Source organism: Dermacentor albipictus, chromosome 4, assembly GCF_038994185.2.
Source record: "Dermacentor albipictus isolate Rhodes 1998 colony chromosome 4, USDA_Dalb.pri_finalv2, whole genome shotgun sequence".
Classification (NCBI taxonomy): domain Eukaryota; kingdom Metazoa; phylum Arthropoda; class Arachnida; order Ixodida; family Ixodidae; genus Dermacentor; species Dermacentor albipictus.
The window spans coordinates 122,502,480-122,522,092 of record NC_091824.1 but is presented as its reverse complement, the minus strand read 5'-3'; the positions used below and the strand labels follow the sequence as shown (position 1 = coordinate 122,522,092).

General features: G+C 51.2%; 1 protein-coding gene across 4 annotated transcripts in view; it reads left to right on the top strand.

The window, feature by feature from the left end:
* The window catches only part of LOC135917774 (semaphorin-5A-like), a 171,314-nt gene that overhangs the window by 112,747 nt on the left and 38,954 nt on the right, over window positions 1–19,613 (top strand). For all 4 annotated transcript variants that reach the window (XM_065451369.1, XM_065451370.1, XM_065451368.2 and 1 more), the window contains 2 exons: window positions 13,845–14,082; window positions 18,423–18,522. In XM_065451369.1, coding sequence (XP_065307441.1) covers window positions 13,947–14,082; window positions 18,423–18,522 — 236 coding nt within the window. In that variant the 5' untranslated portion in view covers window positions 13,845–13,946. The remainder of the gene's footprint in view (window positions 1–13,844; window positions 14,083–18,422; window positions 18,523–19,613) is intronic.

Genomic DNA, 19,613 nt, shown 5'->3' with positions numbered 1-19,613 from the left:
CGAACAACAGGAAGATTGTTCACTAGCCGATCTGAGGAAGAGCGTCAAACGGGGAGTGAAAGAAAAGGGGGTTTCATTTGGCAAGGAACCTGGCTTATTGTACCGCCGCTACACGGATAAGCAGGGTCGCAAATATAAGCAGCTTCAGATTCCGCGAAAATATCGCCGGGAAAATTGAATGACCTCATTTGCTTCCTCAGAAGTATGTTTTCGGTCCAAGCGATTTCAAGGGGACCATTCTATTTGTCATTATTATTGATGATTAATAATTGTTTCTATTTTGTTGCGTTGATAATTTGAAAACTGGTTGTTTGAGCCTTGTGTACTGGATCGTACACCTGCCTCCTGTTGCAGCGGGAGAAAAAAGGGGAAAACAATTTAGTTAGGTTGATTTGAATTATGGCCTTGTCTGGTGTTTGACGGGAGACAGAGGGCACTTGTTCGTGTTGGGTGTTGCCTTTTGCCGGTCGGTTTTGCAAGCTGCAGAACGACCAAGCGGGACCAGTGGCGAGAAGCAAGGTCTTAGGAACGACCCGAGCGGAGCTGGTCAAGGTGCCTTGGCGACGACGTGGTGAGCAGAGCTCCTGTCCTGGCGAGTCGGACCTGGGCACGTGAGGTTACCTGGCGTCCCGACACTGGATGTGAACTTGGACGAGCCTGACGAACGTGCGCGCCTGGCATCCGAGCCACGTGGAGGCAGCTCGTCTTCCCGGCGCCTTATCTGAGGGCGGGGATGCTGTTGTGCCATTACCACAAGCCCGGATCCCGAATCTGCAAGATGCAGAATCTATCCTGCGAGCGCCATAATTCTCCCTTCACAAGTCAAGATGCTGCGCCTTCGTGCGGGAGAAGCCTCGGCGGAGCAGCCTGTTTTGACGTGCCCGCGTGTGCCCGACGGCCCGGCGCCGCACCTCCCTTGCCTGGAGGTCACCGCGCGCGCGAACCTTGAACCGAGTGGCCAGCGCGGTCGCTGGTTGGACCCCTCGGACGACCGTCGTGTGCTGACTTTGTATTGGGCCGTTTGAGTGACAATGGGCCTCGGGGATTATAAAAGCAGTGACAAGCCGCCTGAAAAACAGGATCCGCCGACCCCACCTGGAGAGAGGGTCGCTCCCGACTGGGGTGAGATGTGTCACGCGTTTTCGCCGGACGCCGTCGTGCGAGAACAGTCGCGTTTGTGTGAGCTCTCGGCCCCAGTGCCGATCCGTTCATGTCCTGTATGATAACCTGTATATAATGTATAAAGTCCCTTTTGTTATTCTCATCGACGCCAGGCTCGGAGTCTTCGCTACCAACGCTCTGTCACGAAACGGGTGACGAGCGCTACGGGACCACAAAGCCGTTATCGTGGTGCAGCGGTTGAAGTTCGTAATACTGGTGGCACCGGTTGGATGTCGTAACACTGGTGGCACCGGGTGGAAGTTCGTAACACCACCTCCTCGGGCAAAGTGCTTCGCGTAAAAAAAAACTTTCCACGCTCTGCAAAATGCGGCGACGAATTGGAGGGCGAACTTCCGACGTGTATTTTCGGCACGCGTCGTCTCCGTCACGTTCCCGACGAAAGCAACCACGGCTGGAATGACGTTCGGTGTGGGTTGCCGCTTGAAGTCACAAAACGACAGGAAACGTCATCAACCCTTGTCGCAAGCACACTGCACGGCGTATTCGCACCATCACCGGAAGAAACGCTGGAAATTCGTTAAGTGTAGCTGCTGTCCGGGGCGTGCTCTCATACGCGCTTGTCTCGGCGCAATTTTTAATTCGGGGCGCTAGAACTGTCTATGTGTGCTTTTATAATCGTCGACCGTTTCGCATTGCACGCTCAGTGCTATTCTGCGTCAGGCTTGTTACGCTAAATACGCGCTACGATGCAATGTTGTAGGAACAATTGCTGTGCTGTGCTGTGCGAGGCACGTTTGGTGTCAGTGCTGTTTCGGGTCTCTTCCGGTGGCATGTTTCTCTTCCGGTGTCAGTGAATCTACCGAATGCTGAAACAGCAACTTAATGCTGCGAATTAGTTCTTGAACCATGTCCCGGAAGTATAGTCTGATGGGGGCATAACCGATGCATCCCTCTCGCGTGAAACGTACGTTGAGCGCTTTGTAGACACTTCTCCGACAGGAAGCGCGCGCCGTCGCAGCTGGATCTCTGTTTTCAGTATACGTCATCAGCAGATGTCTCTGTCCATTTGATGATGGCTTTCCCACACGTTTCAGGCTGCGCAGCATTCGTTCTTCCCTTTGTTTTACAGCGGTGGCGTTTCTTCCGGCTTTCGATGTGTCCTCCCATTCGACATGCCAAAAGAGCTGTCATCACCACGTTGTCATGTGTGTCTACAACTTCATGTCAACCTTACGATTAAACAAACAAACACCGAAGCATAGAAAGCACCACGTTGATTCAGGCCGGTCGGCTGGTTGGTTCCACATGAAATGGAACAACCCACTATAGGCCAAGAATCGGCAGTGAAGGTTGTTTGCTTTCTTTCCTCTACACGCAGCTCATATGCCAACTATGGGAATTGGCCAGAAATCGGAATTCCTCGCGGAGGTCATAGCTATCTTTGTCATCGTTTCGTCATCGCCGGGTCAGCCGAATCTGTATTTTCGTTGCCATACACGACTGCAACCGGTGGGCACAGATGCACTGAACGCCCCTCACGCGCAGCGACGGCATGCGGATGTTGCGACGACAGAAGTCAGTTGCTTCGCGAGAGATGAAGAACGGCTTCAAAGAAAGGCAGCCAGTTCAGCTTCCTTCCAGCAGGCAGTCATTCTGCGCGCGGCACTGGGCTCGCAAGGATTCGGCCGCCGAGAACGATCGTTCACGCGCAGCACGACGTTGACTCTCGCGCACGAGAGAGAAAACTTCGCGTTATCGCCGAAGTGAGCGGCGACTTTCCGCCCAAGCTTCTGACGCGGGTATACGCGAATGCGCAACGTGGAGGGCGAAAAAGAAACGAAATCTCGGCGGCTGCGTGACAAGGAAACATTGGGCGTCCACGCGCATGTACCTATCTCCGCGCAAACACAAAAGCCAGGGGAGGACGCCGGGGAAACATTAGCGACCGCGGCAATCGCTCGCGGGGAGCGGCTTTTCGGCCGAGATGGGAACGGGCGATGCTCGCGCTGAGCCGAACGCGCCGCGGCTCGGGAGAGAAACTTCCACGTATCCCCGTGGCGTGCTCGGAGGGGCTTCGAAAACGAGATGTGCACGCTCCCACGAAAATCACTTCCGTTCGCCGCGGAGTCACTCTGTTACGACGTCGCCGTGTAGATTCACCGAGTCTGCGGGCCAACGCTGTTATCGGACTAAAGAACGGTATGTATACTGCCTGCGTGGAGGATAGCGCTGATCCGGACTGGACTATACGGCGTCTTTCGGAGCGGTCTCGATGAGCGATAACCGCGGGCTATCGGAGCCCGAATCGAGCTGAACAACCAGAAAGGTCGGGTCGTACATTGTCGAGCCGCCATTTCGTTCTAATCGCCCCCCTCCCTGCCCCCAACGGTAAATCTCTCTATCTCAATCATACTGCCTTCGAAGCAGTGGGATAATGTTCGAGCATGTAGCGCGCACGTATGCACAACGTCGAAACGAGAGCGACCGGCTGCCCTGGGATGCCCCGAAATCTGGTTCCCATGTAGGTCCGATGATCGGCTACCACAACACGGACAGGAGTCGCGTGTGCTACATGCAGGACGCTGTCCGCAGAGCGACGAGAGCGTCGACCGCGAGCCCTGCTTTTCTGAGGCCGCGCTGTGTGGTGTCACGCAAATGTGAAGCGTGACCACCATTCTTCTGTGGTGGACAGCGCTGCGGAAAAGTCAGTCCTGCATGTAGACGGCGCCACCGTGGACGGGGCACATGATTACAACCTCTTGCTTCGGGGGCAACTCGTACGACAACAGAAATCTTCCCTGCGCGACTGCGCGATCGAGTCGCTTCCAGTCACGTTCTTGTTCGCCGTGTATAGGTCAGCTCAAGCGGCAGCAAGATCGTGTTGCCACATTGTGGCCGAGGAGCACAGAAAACGCGATTCAGAACAGTGAGTATAGTAAGCATAAGGGCTGGGGCGCTGTAGCTATGGCGTACACACACACACGTGTGTGTGTGTGTGTGTGTGTGTGTGTGTGTGTGTGTGTGTGTGTGTGTGTGTGTGTGTGTGTGTGTGTGTGTGTGCGTGTGTGTGTGTGTTGCTCGGGACATGATCGATTCCCATCTCTTTATAGAGTGGTTTGAGTGAACGTGCGACGCTCCCGGAAGATCAAGTTACGGTAGATTTGCAGGAAAGTACGCGGCGTGTTCGTCGATAGCTGCTGTTCCGCATATTTCCCCAGTGCACCGCAACAGGTGTTTCGATTTTGTTCGCGCACGCAACTCGCACGCAGGAAGTCTCAGCGCCGGTGCGCTTCTCGCGTCGCCCCGCGCGAGCACGCAACTGGGCAGTACACACGCAACCGTTTGTACCGGCTCTGTGGCAGTATCACCCCTTCCCCTCCCTCCCCCCTCTCCCCATTTTTTTTTTGCTCATATATATATACATGCAGTTCTTTTCAGCGGTGCGACTACTTGTTTCCTTTCCGAGACAGCCTCGTTTGACGCCGAGCCGCCTCCGTCGTACCGGCAACGGCGCTTGCCGCTCGGCCGGAATGGGTCCGCGTGGGCCAGGCTGACACGAGGAGCGCAGGCCGAATGTGGGTGGACGTTTTCATCTGGCCGCCTCTTCCCGGTTTGCGCCGTGAGCTGTGCGGGCCGAGCCACGCATGCAGCGGCGCGAGTATACGTTCTCCCGATCGCATGGCTGCGGCTACGAAGGGACGGGGCATAGGCCAGAAGGAACGAATAGACGCTTACAAACGCCGATGGAAGCTTGAGACGGGATAGACGCCTCCTACAGTATAGGCCGGCGCCGCGACCATATATACAGTACTCATTCAAGGCGGACACCTGGCTCCGTGTTCACAGAAATGTTATATTGCGCTAGAACCGTTCAGAGCAGACGCCGGCCAATCGTCATGTTGGAGACATTAGCGAAGGCGACCGGCCAATTACGAAGGAAAAGCTTTGCGAATTCGGCCCTTGAACTATATATACATGTCCGCGGAAGAAGGAGGTCAACTTCTGCGTTTTCCCTTGCCTGTTTTCTTTGTACACGGCCGTTTGGTTTTCAATGTTTAAGAATGCAGTTGTTAGTGAAGCACATGTTCTGTTTGTTACCTTCTCCTTTGTCCTCGCGTTGTCTCGCTACCCAAAACGTCTGTGAATCTGTACTAACTCGCCCGCCCAGCTGTACTTTTGCTCCTGATTTAGTGTTCTGCGCTTTTTCTTTTTTCTTTAGATTGTCTGCCTTCCCAGAACTGACTCGTAACATCCCTGTGCACGACTCCATGACTGCCTTTTTAAAGGCGCCGATGATTACCGCTAAAGATACGAACGGAAAGGAATGGAACGTGAGCATTGAAAAGCGTTGGCCCTTTCATCCGTAAACGTGTTGCTCTAGCAAATAGCGCGACTGGGCCAAGACGTTGTCCCGAATGTTGCCTATAGCCTTGGTGATCTCCGGAGAAACGGTGCACTCAGCGTGACATGGTCGATGGCCGAGTCGAAGGCGCTGTCGAAGTTCATCGCGGCCGGGGCCCAGTGAAACCAGAGTCGGTGCGACTGCTCGAAGTCGAGGTCTAATTCTTAGGCGAGTGGTGCATTGCCTGCCCCGTTGACGGATGCGGGCTAACTTTGGCGATCGTTTCTCGTTATCTTTCTCTGTTCTTTCTTTTTTTCCCGATCATCTGTGAGATTTGACAAACGTATAGTTCAACGCAGTCGCGACGCATGTTTACTGCTTGAAAACAACTGGGACTCGCATTATAACCAAGTGCCTGTCGGTCTCAGCATCACTTGCGTCTTCACTGGTTTGACTCGTTAGTGAACGCATCTTCGCAGCCAGAACGCACAGTCGCAAAAGAAAGAAAAACTAAGGAACGGGACTCCTGTTCTCCAAGCCACCTCTTCCTGGAATGAAGATTCAAATTAAGAGCACTTGCTCGGGCACATGAAGTTTAGCGCGAAGCGAACGGCGGTCGCAACGCTGATAGACTCGTAACGCAATACACTATATCTCCATGCAATGCGCCAACACATCCAGCCGGAATATCTGCCCGTAGATGATATATACTTGGCGAGGCCTAAAGTTGTGTCTTTTACGCGCTTGTGGTCTCATTTCGATCGGCAGTCGACAAGAACGCGCAGCTTCCAACCATACTAAACAGCCTGCGCAGCCAACGGAAGGTCACGAAAGAAGGGATATACAACAAAGCCGCGTGGTCATCGCATTAGATCCGTCGGGCGTAACAGACTTAATGATGATGGTGATGATGAAAAAAACTTTATTTATCCCTCTTTAAAGGGAAGAGGGCAATGGAATAGAGGGTGGGGGGAGGAGCTACTTGAAGTAGGCCTCCTTTATCTTCTCAGCCCACTCCAGGATGGCCCCCTGAAGATCGGGCCTGGAGCTGCGCAAGGCAGCCTCCCACTGCTCCTCACTAGATATTAATTGCTTGAGGAAAGGGGGAAGGGGTTGCTTAGGGCACCCCCACATGATGTGGTTTAAGTGTGCTTTGGGAGAGACACAGAATTTACGAGAGGGAGAAAGGTAAATGGCGTGATGAATGCGGTGGAGGAGGTAAGGGGACGGAAAGGTGCGAGTCTGCAGCTGTCGCCACAGAACTTCACACCTACGCGGGGATTCGCCCATGAGTGGCGGAAAGGTTAAGCGGTCTAATCGGTAGTGCGTGCAGATGTTGTAGTAAGTAACATCCTTAAGAATCCACGCGCAGCGCAGAGGTGACAGCTCCTGGTTCCACAGGGAGCGCGCGGATAGATAGCCTTGCCCATGGACGCCCAGACTCCAAAAACCCCGCACCCCTGGCTTCAGCTCTTCCACGTGTTTGGAGCTCTTTGTGTGTAATGTCCCGTCACCGCTCAAATATCGGCACCGCGTCAGTCGGCCGTTTGATCTATCCAGGAGCGTTGTGCTTTGATACTGTCGTAACATCCGGCTACAATTTGGATATTGCGCTTCTATCAGATTGACTCACGTATCGTGGCTATTGTGCAGAGGGTTACAGCAGCAAAAATGACGAAAAAAAAACAAAAGGAAACGTCGGAAATACGGGGCCACCCACTGTGCTCAGTAGAACACCCCGCAATGGCGATCGAGTGAAGGCCGTTATTTTCGGTCATTTTGGCGCCCTTGCCCGCTGCTCACGGTCCGCACCGCCTATACAATACTTAATACCCGATTGTCGTTCCTAGAGAAATACAATGGCTGATTTCGGTCAGCCGGGTTGCCTGGAATGAAATAACGGTCTTTATTATTATTATTATTATTATTATTATTCTATCTGCTCACGTATGAATCTATCGCATCATGCACGCCGGTACGGAATGGCTACCAGGCTACATCCAAGCCAAACGCTCATTGTCTATGTATCATTCTTTGTTTTGTTCTACGCCTATCTCACACACACAGATACACATGTATAAAGCTTATGTCAAGTATAACGCATGCAGGCTTACACGTGCCTGCGCCGCTCTGCTTTTATCTTTCGTTGACGCGAACCCCCGATAAAACAGCGTAATACCTTCGTATAGAGCCCACGGCGCTCACTTTATTTTTCTTTCGTACACGGATATAACGGGGCCATCGCCTAACGGGGAAAAAAAAAGAAGCGAAGGACGCGGAGGGGAGACGGAAAGCGCGCGGATGTTACAGGGCGCTCCCGTGTGTTCGGCCTGCCGCTTGCCTTCCTGCATAGCGAGCAAGCAAGCCAGCGAGCCAACCGTGGTCCGAGAAGGGGCGCAGGTTTTTCCGCGCGCCCAATGGGCTTATCCTCCTCCTTGCATGCATCTGCATCGTCAGAATGAGGGCCCCCAGATGGACGAAGCAGCAGCAGCCCGCGCAACGGATATACGCTGGCAGAACAATGGCGGGTCCCTCGGAGTGCACGGCGCTGCTGCGGCAGCGTGCGTATACTCTATACCTCCGCTAATGACAGGCGGACGTATGCGTGGCGCGACGCGGCTTCCGCATTGACGGCCAGCTCGCGCGAGCTCGCCCTTCTCCCCTTTGTCTCGGGCGCCCAAGTCTCGCCGAAAGCCTGGCAGTGAGCGCGGAGCTGCGGTAGACAAGAGCAGACGGGCGGTCGGAGGCCGCGGTTCTGATGTTGAGCGGCGGTGATCCATCACGCTAAACGGCGACCCGGTAATGGAACCGACCTCCGCTGTGGAGTCGCCTGTCTCGCCACGCTGAGACCGCGCGAGAAAGACGCGCGCTCCGCTTTCCAACGGCGGGGCGCCAGCGACTGTCGCTCAGCGAGAACTGGGACGCGCCGAGCACGCGATGCCGGGCGCGTGCGCGCTCATCCTCACGAGAGCGCGCGCTGCCCGCAGGCGGCGCCATGCTCTTTATATCTATACTCTCTCTCTCTCTGTCTCTCTCTCTCTCTCAGAGTATCTCTCTCTCCTCCGGGTTACTGTTGATCATTAAGTAGGTTCTGCGACAACGCTATTATTGTATCCACCGAGACTCTTCAGCCACATGGCGCACGCCATAGCCGCTGTCGTCGCGGTCATGGTCACGCGGCCATCGTGGTCAAGCCGTGGCTGCTGTAACCACGTCCGAGAACAGCTCGTCGCCCTAATGAATGCTGGAGCATTGTGGGTGCGCGCTCTGGCAGCACGTTCAGAGGGAGGCCACACGCCAGCTTTCATTGTCCGCTGACAACTCGCAGAACGGGTGTTTTGTCGACCCAGCGATACGGGCGACACAGAGGCACATAGAATGTAATTGGAGGGACAGGTCGTTGCAGATAGCTTTGTACTAGAACGATGGCGTCCTGCCGGTGTAAACACGTTGGACGTGGAAGTTAGTGAGAGTGTCTCCTGAAAGGAGTGAGAGGGCGAGAGACCAAACAGGGAGGAAACAGATAAGATGGCAAAACCAGCGCGAGCCACAGTCGTTCCCCTATAGTCCACAATCGCTTTATTGTCACCAAGAAATGCAGAAATACTTCGTTCCTCACGTTCTCAAAGACAAGTGCTCCGCTACAAAAATTTGGATTACAGCTAACGCGGGCATTTCAATAAACGAGTACAGTGTGCAAACTCAAAGAGCCCCAGTGTAGTCAACTGGTGTGATTACTCATCGCCTGCACATATTTAACTTTTACTAAAACAGCACCAGACGCAAGTACATGACAGCCTTCATATATAATTCCTTCTCCCCTACTAGAGGAGTTGGTTTCCTCACAGAACACTGCGCATCTATTACGTGGCCACTTTAGCTGCCGACCGACTCAGCAACGAGTAAGCGTCAGCACTATACTGTTGGGACGGTCACAAATACTCATAGAAATACGTGCCCAAACAGCCTGTCTTATGCCTATTCAGCCAGGCAAAAACCGTTGCGATACCTCTGACCCAGCTTATATAGCCAGCTTGTTGCGCAGTGGAATGATGCCCACCCTTAGGGATATGTACTAAGCAACATTCAAAAATCCATGAAAGGAATTTTAAGAAGAGAGAGAGAGAGAGAGAGAGAGAGAGAGAGAGAGAGAGAGAGAGAGGGGGGGGGGGAGTCTCGTATCCGCTAAAGGCAAAGTGTTGCCGCTAGAGGAGCGAACAATCTGCTATATATCTAACAAAAAATCTGCTGATGTGGCAACAAAGCGAACGATATGGCGTCTTGCCTCGCAAAGAAGCTCGCTTGCAGTTTTGCTGGCCTGCAGCCTCCCATGTATATTACGATCATCTTCGCGGGGGCTGTATGGCAACCGAATTAGAACTGCTTACTTCCGCAAGACTGCAAGAGATGCGCCGCTATGAGTAAATGGCGTAAACAAAAAAAGAGCTCTATCACAAGGCAAGATGCCGTCTTCACAGACGGCGATTTACGCTCTTTGCAGAAGCAGCTTTGGCGATCAGAATTTCGAGTCCCCTATAAGCGTCGTCGGAACGGGGCTGCTAATATCGCGCAAATAGGCACCGTGCGCTCAGGCTTTCCATACTGACAGCAGTGCCGGAGCACACAGCCTGGCGAGTGGATATCTTGTAGGAGGCGTGCTCAGGGTTGCCCACCAGCCATCGCTTATCTAGAGGCAAGAGTATCCACGCTCTGCACAGGCACACTACAACCAGGCTTGCCTTGCTTGAGTATGGCATACATGTTGGCGAAGGCCCATGAAATACGCGTACCAGCGCTGCCATGGATTCGGGCAAGGATTCGCTTACACGGTTCGCACAGAACATTTGACTTGGACAACTCGAGAATCTTAAGGATGCCGAAGGCCAAAATTCAAGGAGCGGAAAACAAACGTTATTCGTACGAATACACTGTAAATAGTGAATGTCATTCTTAGCTGCGCTGCTGAGTTGAACACACGTTTGAAGCTGCTCGGGTCACGTTTCTAAGTTGACTTTCCCGTTGTAAAGATGTCATTTGCCTTCTGGCACGATGGTTAGTAGTGTCTGACTACAGCCGAAGATTCACGTCGTGCCAATGCCAAATATGGCTGAAGCTTACTTTCCGCCAGGCATTTCGAGAGCCTATAGGGGTCGAAAATGAAGCCATGATTACTGCAGTGTGAACCACTATAGCAAAACAACAAAACAGTTGCACGGTTTGGTTGCTTGATCATCTAGGTCTGTAGCCTCTACGCGGAGCTTGTTACTTTGAATGTTCAAAAGTCGCCTCCAACTCCAGTTTTCAAGGAATTCAAGGAGCACATTTATTTTCGATGAGTTTTAAGAGCTCTTCAATCCCTTTTACCAATTTCGCGGGATTTTCGAGGATCCCAAGTAGGTGTACGAACCCATGCGCTTACCAAGTTCAAGCATGCCACGAAACGAACGTGCATCTGTTACTGCTCAGGGTGTCGTCTCATTTCGGTCGTTTATAGTGCAAGCGGCTGGTTTCGGCAGCACTTGTAAGAAGCCGAAACAGCCGCAATGTCATCTGGCCAGTGTGCGATGCCTATAAGGGCAGCCAAAATTACCGCTACGGCGATCCGAAACACGGGTCCAAGGTATATATTTCTCGAAACCGCGGGGCGCTCCGTGTATAAATAGTTCGGGTCCGGCACCCCGCCGCGAAATGACCCACTCTTCCCGCGCGTTTGGTTAGGTGGGATATATAACTTTGTTCGATGTGCGAGCAGGTTTTAACGACGACGACGCGCTTTCGTCGCAAATGCGGCACGCGCGGCGTTGTGGCTTAATTCCGCGCTCGCGTCAGCGGCTCTCTACTATAGAAGTCGCTTTAGCTAGGAAAAGAAATGGGACAGAAGTGTGCGATCGAAGACGGCGCTGGTGGCCGACGTTCGTATCGGTGTCGCACGAGCCAAAAGCGCGCTGGCGTCGTTCGGGTCGACCGTTCCTGTCGACGCCGTCGTCGACCAAGTTCCTGTGCGCGCGTTCTGCAGGTCTGATTCGTGCGTAACGTGTGGGAATGGAGCAGGAATCGTTGGGCATGCTCTTCCGTTGGAATGTCGCAGTATTTTGTTCAGCGATTAGATGCGTGTGCGCGCGTATACGTAGTTAGCCTTCTCGCCATATTCATTTCACGCCGTACATATAGAACGGCGCTTACACATCGTATACGCTTGGCGCACAGCGCAATCATGTCGAGAACACTCGAACTGGAAATGACCAGTCGTGGACCGTTTCTCATTCGCGCGTCAATTTGTATCTCGTTGCCAAATGTGGAGCTGAGCGAAATTTTGGCAACACGACGGAAAGCCAGGGTTACACCGTATGTTGTCAAAAACATCTTGTCATCGCTCACTCGCACACATGCGCTGCTGATTAAAAGGCCTCTCTGTCAACATGAGGGAATTTGACAATGTCAACAACTGCACTTCCGTACTTCCGTGGGAGTTCGGTTGGATTCATACTGAGCGCAGTATATGGCAACTATAGGCAAGTGCTGCCTGCGTGTCATGTGAGATTCTGCCAGTCGTATGACCTGCAGCAAGTAACCCCTGCATGTAGCTTCCTCCGCCCATACCGAAACTCACGTCTCTCACATTCGTTAGCTGATTTCTTCGCGAAGCCCGCCTACATGTCGCGTCTCTCCAACTATTCTTCCCTATCAAAGCTCGTAACGTAAGTTGCGTCATCACCGGCACATATCTGAATCACCGCACGATCGAGCCTTGGTATACGCGTGCACTCAAATTAATGCGACGTGTACTATATATCGGCGTCAAATGAAGCGCGAACAGCGGAACGCGTGGCCAAAACATAGCTGAAGACAGACATGAAACTATCTCTATATAAACAGAGATAGTTGATGTTGATCGCGATGTTGATAGCGCGATGTTGATCCTCATGTATACATGATGATCAACATCGCGCAGTGCTGTCAAATTGGATGCGCGCGCCTGTCGCTGGTGACGACTGGACGGCGCGCACTGTGTATACCTTCAGCTTCGGCCACGCGCCCCGCTGTTCGCGTTTCGTTTGACGCCGATAGTTGCGACGACGTATTCGGGAGGTTCACCTATTATACTTCGGTTTAACATCACGAGCCCCAGCTCTCTATTTATTTATTTCTGTCTTGTGGCATTTTGTAGCGTTCGAAGGACGCGGCGTCACCGGCACAGTCCTATAAGAGAAGGCTTACGTAGGCGCTTATATAAGCACTTCGGGCAGCGCACCTGCCGCGGCAGGCCCTTTCCGGATGCATACGCGCACGTCACCCACTGCCATCGCGACCTCTTTGACGTTGATGGAAAAGGCTGAGAGTACGAGGAAGGTGCGGCGAAGGCAACGCAGACCCCGGCTGCTGCATGCAATAACGCGCGGCGAGGCGCCGACCGGCGGCGGCTTCTGTTGCCGCGCGGACTATGTACGGTACAGGGCCCCTGTGTTTTTGGCAGCGTTTACATTTACGACGGCAGCGCCATTACGACCAATACATCAGCGCGCGCCAATAAATGACACTTCGCATGTCGACCGGGGCGACGCTGCAGCTCGCGATTTCCCACAGCGGCTCTCTCTCTCTCTCTCTCTCTCTCTCTCTCTCTCTCTCTCTCTCTCTCTCTCTCTCTGCAGCTTGCGGGCTCCTGCTTTCACGCACGGACGATTGTTCAGCTGCAGCGTAGCCTCTATAGGAGGCCATGGCTGCAGCGACACACACGCACACGCACACGCACCCACACACACACACACACATTTTCCCGCTCCTGCGCGCACTTCCGTGTGAATGAGCTGTGGCTCTTGTATCTGACGCGTATGCATAGCGTATACAAAACTCTCCGGCCGTGTTGGGCGCGATATTATGGCGAGGGGAAAAAAGTACTTGTGGCGCACCAGCGGCGTTTATGGTTCAACGGCGTGACAGCCTGAAGTCGAAGCAGCTGCAGTTGTGCCAATTTTTCGTCGTCGCGTTGCGGAAACTGTAGGTATATATGTTGAATGAGTGCCGCCCAGCGAACAGGCGAGCATACCGCGTGCTACAGCGCCAAGGGATGACTATGGTTTTCCCGTAATCTGTACGCCGTAGCTCTCAGACTGAGGCTGAACTCATGTGCATTAGTCGAAACCGCATAACTCTGCATAAGGTATCGCTTGAAACAAACTGCATACGCAAGGACTTGGAGTAATGCACGAAAGCGATGGTGCATTGTATAGGTATACAAGTCACACTTTAGCAAGCCTGTAAAGTTGATCTTGCCGATTGACATTGACGGACGGTGTACGAATACGTTTTTGCGAACTATAAGTTTTCCTGTGTCGGTTCGAAACGCTAAAGCTGCCTCTCCCTCCTGTTGTTGTTCTTGCAGGGTTGCAGGTCAAGATGGCGACGGCAGGCAGAACACTCGGCGGGAGCTGGTCGAGATTTCGCCACTCGGTCCGGACGGTACAGTGACGTCACCCGGGACACCATGAGCCTAGTCCTGCGAACGGAAGAGCCAGCGTCCCAGCGGCTCCCCAGACATGCGCTTCTCAGGCTGTTCAGAGCGTCGATACTATGCGTCACATTCCTGGCCGTCTCGGCGCACATCACCATTCGGGAGAAAGGCAAGTGTATATGCATTATCTCCAGGCTGCTGAGCACAAGGTCGCGGGATCGAATCCTGGCCACGGCGGCCGCATTTCGATGGGGGCGAAATGCGAAAACACCCGTGTACTTATATTTAGGTGCACGTTAAAGAACCCCAGGTGGTCGAAATTTCCGGAGTCCTCCACTACGGCGTGCCTCATAATCAGAAAGTGGTTTTGGCACGTAAAACGCCATAATTTTTATATGCATTATCTCCATTCGCCTGTCTGGAGGATCACAGAAAAAAAAAAAAAGACCGCGTGACGCAGTGCTTACCGTGAGCCCACGCGAAAGAGATAATGCTGCCGCGGGAGCTTTGACCCATTCATCTTATATATGCTCCATATGACAAAGCAATGTTTTAACGCGGCAAGGAAATCTGTGGGTGAAACGCAGAGGGACCCAGTCCAGCGCCACATACGCGTAACCGAAATGTATGTAACCAAAGACCTCCATGGATGACAAGAGCAACCTTCCGCCCGGGCGTTATAGAACGCCAGAGAGATAAATAAGTTGACGTGTATTGTAAATCACATTTGTGGCAATGCGAAAAAAAAATGCACTTAACGCCACAGCTAGGAGGCACGGAATACCAGCAAAGACGCAAAACAGGCGGCGACGCGCCATGAATTTTGACGCCGTCTGCTTGGGCCTAGCTGATTTATCAGTGAAGATGTACCGCATTATAGTATAAGGTAGCCGAAGACTGGACTCGGAAAGTTTCGGCGACTTTTACAGCGATAAAAACACGGCCCAAATACGAGGAAATCTGTCGAAAGCCATGACGTGACATTGACGTATACCTGCGATGACGTTTCGGCGCGAAAGCAACATAAATGGACGTTCGGCCTTCACATTCTCCCACAATAACCAGCCTCTCACAAAAAAAAATAACAAGAAAGAAAAAGGAGAGAGAGAGTGTGAGAGAGAGTGAGGTGAAAATAAGAGGTTTAGGAAGAATGCTCTGCTTGTTTAGTACTTCCATTCAGTGTCCACTTGAAGTATGCTGGACACGTACTAAAGAACATCTACGCTTTCGTTCCGCCTTGACTGCCCTGTCGCGGGCGCTGGGCAAGTTCGAGGACCACCATCGGGGATCGCGCGTGTCCGTTGTTCCCGAGGTGGTGCTGTATGGCCGTTAAAACGCGCTCAGCTCGCGCATTATGCACGACGGCCAGCGTTTCACTTACGCGAGCGAACGGGCGGCCCCGCGCGCGCAGTATATAACGACGCGATCCCTCTAATTAAATGCGGGAGCGGAGGCTGAAGGGCGCGCGAAAAATGCACGCGGCCGCGCATCTCTACCCCCGCGACGCGCCGTTCAACAATGAAATGGGAGTGCAAATAATCGCCCTCGTCGCAGTCCCGCTGGCTTCAACAGAGGCCGTACTTGTGCATACACGTGGAGCAATACCCTCCACCCCCCCCCCCTCCACCTCCACAACACACAAATAAATAACTCACTAACCGCCATTTATACATCAAATACCGACCTCAGATCGCCCTTCTCGCTTCCTGCAGGATGAAAAATTTGGTGTGCCAACACGCGTGACTTGAGCTCGTTTATGTAGCTTTGACGTGCCTTCCGGGACAAAATTTATCCGACAGTGCTTTAAAAGCGTAGCAAGATTACTGCCTGCTGGAGGGACCTGTGCGTGCATTTACAAGCTCCCGAAACTTGTATTCCCCTTAGTTAACCGCTAAATTTAGCCAGCTATTCCCGAAGGTGAAACCGGAAGTCTTTCGCGATCTGTGCTGTGCTGCGCGCGCGTACCATCGAGGAAGGAAAGATAAGTGTGCGTACCATACGCCGGAGGCGCGAAGCTTCCGAAGCATGCCTAACCTGCAACCTCATACGGCACTTCTCTCTCGGTGCTCTTGTTTGGGTTGGGCGACTCAATTCTTCCGGGTCACTGTGGCTTAACGACGCGATCGTGAACGAAATTCCGTCTGGCAAACCGCCGTCCAAGCGCGCTGCTCTGTCAGATGATGTTCCCGTCGGTGAATCTGAGCCCATTGTTTAATCCCTAACCGCAGGTCACAACGAAACGCGGCGATTCGGAGTCGTTGGTATGCGTCGGACGTCACCGCGCGGGCGCGCGCGCGTACAAGTCCTGCGGTATATACTTTAACCGACGGGGCAACGTGCGCAGATCGCAGAGCATGGCGCACACCAAAAACGCGAACGAGCTTTCCATGCGTTAACTTTTCTGGTTCCTCTGTTTTTTTTTTTTTTTTTTTTTGCTAAATGCGTGCATAACACCGGATCCACTCGCTTGCCATCCGGGCCTTTGAATATGTTCTCGATGCTGTCAAGCTCACTGCGTACGTTCTGTTATAGCTGTCAAGCTCGTATATACAAAACGTCGTGGCGTCCGCCATGTTGGATCGAAGAAAAACCGTTAAGTCTGCATGTGGCTACGTTCTTGTTATTGGGACCACGTACATAACAAGAACGTAGCTGCATGCAGACTATGGTGCAACCAAAAACGTCATATCTTTTCGTGAGATAGCTGTAGCCACAGTACAGTAGCGTATAGTATTATATAATATATTCAGTAGCAGAAGGACAGAGTCACGCACTAAACCAGTACCGCGGCGAGTTGGTGCGGGATATGCAAAAGGTGACGACACCACGTATTTCGCGTTCGCGGATGAAAGCTCTGCACAAATGGCAGCGAGTTGCACAGTGATGAAGAACTGTAAGTAGTAAAGTAAAAGTAATAAAAGGGACTGACAATCACTTGTTATGGTACCCATCTTTTTTTATGCAGTGGAAAGCTTGCCGGACTGAGTGTCGAATCGTGCAGTGGTAGCGCGAGAAACGCCGTGTAACATTTTTGTTCCATGGCGTTCAAAAATTCATGATCGCCCGTGCGACAACATTTTTTTTTTCTTCAATCAGGATTTTTCGATCTGAAGTGGGGATGTGGTCGTTTTCAGTGGGAGCATACTTGAAGAAGAGATAGGTGAGCGCGAAGGCGACTATATATACGCCGGCATTGGTGGGAGGCAGACGACAATAATAGTTTGGTTCTCCGCAAGTAGAAAATCACGAATCAAGAAAGACGTCAAACAAGGAGACGTAATCTCTCCAATGCTATTCACTGCGTGCTCAAAAGTATTCAAGCTATTAGACTGGGAAGGCTCAGGACTGAGGATCAGTGGCGAATATCTCAGCAACCTTCGGTTTGTATACGATAACATTGTCCTGTTCAGCAACACTGGGTCGAATTGCAACAAACAACTGAAAACTTTAACCGAGAAAGTGTAGCAGGGCTGAAGATTAATATACAGAAGACAAAAGTAATGTTCAATAGCCTGGCAAGGGAACAAGAGTTCATGATCGCAGGTCAGTCCCTATACTGTGCAGTAATACGTTTGGCTAGGTCAATTACGCACATTATTATTATTATTATTATTATTATTATTATTATTATTATTATTATTATTATTATTATTATTATTATTATTATTATTATTATTATTATTATTATTATTATTATTATTAAGACGATGTTCCAGCGATTCATGTTTTCCGAAGTGCTAAATTATTGCTACGTGATCGTGGTTTCCTGTCTTTGACAGGTTTGGTCAGTTTTTTTTTCAGCTAAGCCAACTTAACTTCTTAAAATGAGACAAAGCATTTACGCGCGATGCGTAGTTCAGCGTGTTGCCCTATAGCCACGCGTGCGCTTTTGATTTCCGAAGCATGTCGCCTCTCGAAGACCTGAGCGAGGTGGAACAAAAGATTTTATTTCGCATGCATGCTCATAATTTCGAGCGCGTGCACTGCCAATCATGTGCGCCGCCATGCTATAAGGGACGCGAGCGCCGCTTGTTAGCGTGTACTTTTTTTTTTTTACTTCGTAATACGCATAGAATAAAGCGCAAAAAACTAAGTATGCGCTATTTAATAACAGCCGGCTTACGTACGGTAATCTTATATATTACACCCGAAGTAACAAAGATTCACCGCCAGTTCGCGTCACATGCTGGTTTTCGATACTTTCTTTGCGAATTCAAAAATTATAATTCATACTTCAATCGTGAACAGCGAGCTCCATTATATCAATATAGATGATGGTCATTTCGTTTCCATCAACGTCTCACAACACAGTCTGGCCAGTTGTCTAGTCCCTTTAAGTAGTCCTCTCTCACTCGGACTCTTAATGTGGCGCAACCTGCGTGAAGTCTTTAACCGTGTGCAAACGGATCCCACTGATGAAATGCTACGCGCAAGCATCACTTTGCAACGTTCTAAGCAAAATGCTCGTATAACCCACCTCTCATCGCTGCCCTTCCTCTCTCTTTTCAGACCTAGATGGCAAGATGCTGCGATTCACGCACGGGGACACGGGCTACTACACAGAGCTTCTCTTCGACATCCACAGATACCAGCTGATTGTTGGAGCAAGGTAAGAGCGCTCACGTAGGCAAGCACCCATCATTAATTTCATCCTGTCATATAATTCATTGTGCCGACGTTTATTTCAACTATTTGTGTCCCTAAACTACGCTTCTTGACGTCACCCGTGTTGAGTGAATAGGCGGGCTGATTTACGTGAGAGGTGCGTACTAACAAATATACGTTACACGACATATATGCGTATGCAGTGTACGTAGCACATAGGACATAGGGGCGTACTGAAAAGGGGCATCCTATTTTCAATTAAAAAAAGAAAAGAAAATATAGAAAGAAAAGAAACTTCCGTACTGCAGTGCAAAGCTTAGCCAGTTGAGACATCCCTAAATAGATTATCATTTAGTCAAAATGTTGAGGTATTATCGCACGATTTTTGCATCCACAATTGGCGCTCTCGGCTTAAAAAAATAATAAAACAAGTGTCTTATGTCTACTACCCTGACATATATGTTGCGGGCGACGTCATGAAATGTGCTCAGAGCCTTTTCGGTGTAAACAAGGTCTTTGAGGGTTTCTTTTTTCTTTTTTTTTTTCGTTTCACACACAACACTGAGAACGCTTAGAACGCAAGGATGATCTGGTGGGTCGCGCTACCTAGCTATTAGCATGCGCTGTTCACACACAACTTGCAACGCAGGAAGGTCGAAAACTTACTGTGCTTTGACATCCCACGAAATAAATTTCTCCATATACATACCTATCCATAGTCCAAGCAAGTTGATGAAACACGCGAACCGTTGGGTCGTGATGAAGCACTGAACGGCATTGCAAGGAACTGCGCATTTCGTATCGAGCGGTAAATGGAGGATATTCGGGGATAACCCATGCATATGAGGACACTTCAGTAGTATGCAAGAGGATTCAAAGTTTCAGCTGAGTAGCTTGTATATCCTGCTAAAAACATCTGGCAGCGGTCGTCTGCAATGTATGGTGCTTGCGTTGTTGATGATGGTATGGCAGTGTTTTCTTTGTAGCTGACAGACGTAAAGGTTGCTCCCAAGCACTGATAAATGAGATAAAAACAGAAAATATAGATGCAGAAACTGTACCAGTACATGGCCACACGAAGGAAATAAATAACGT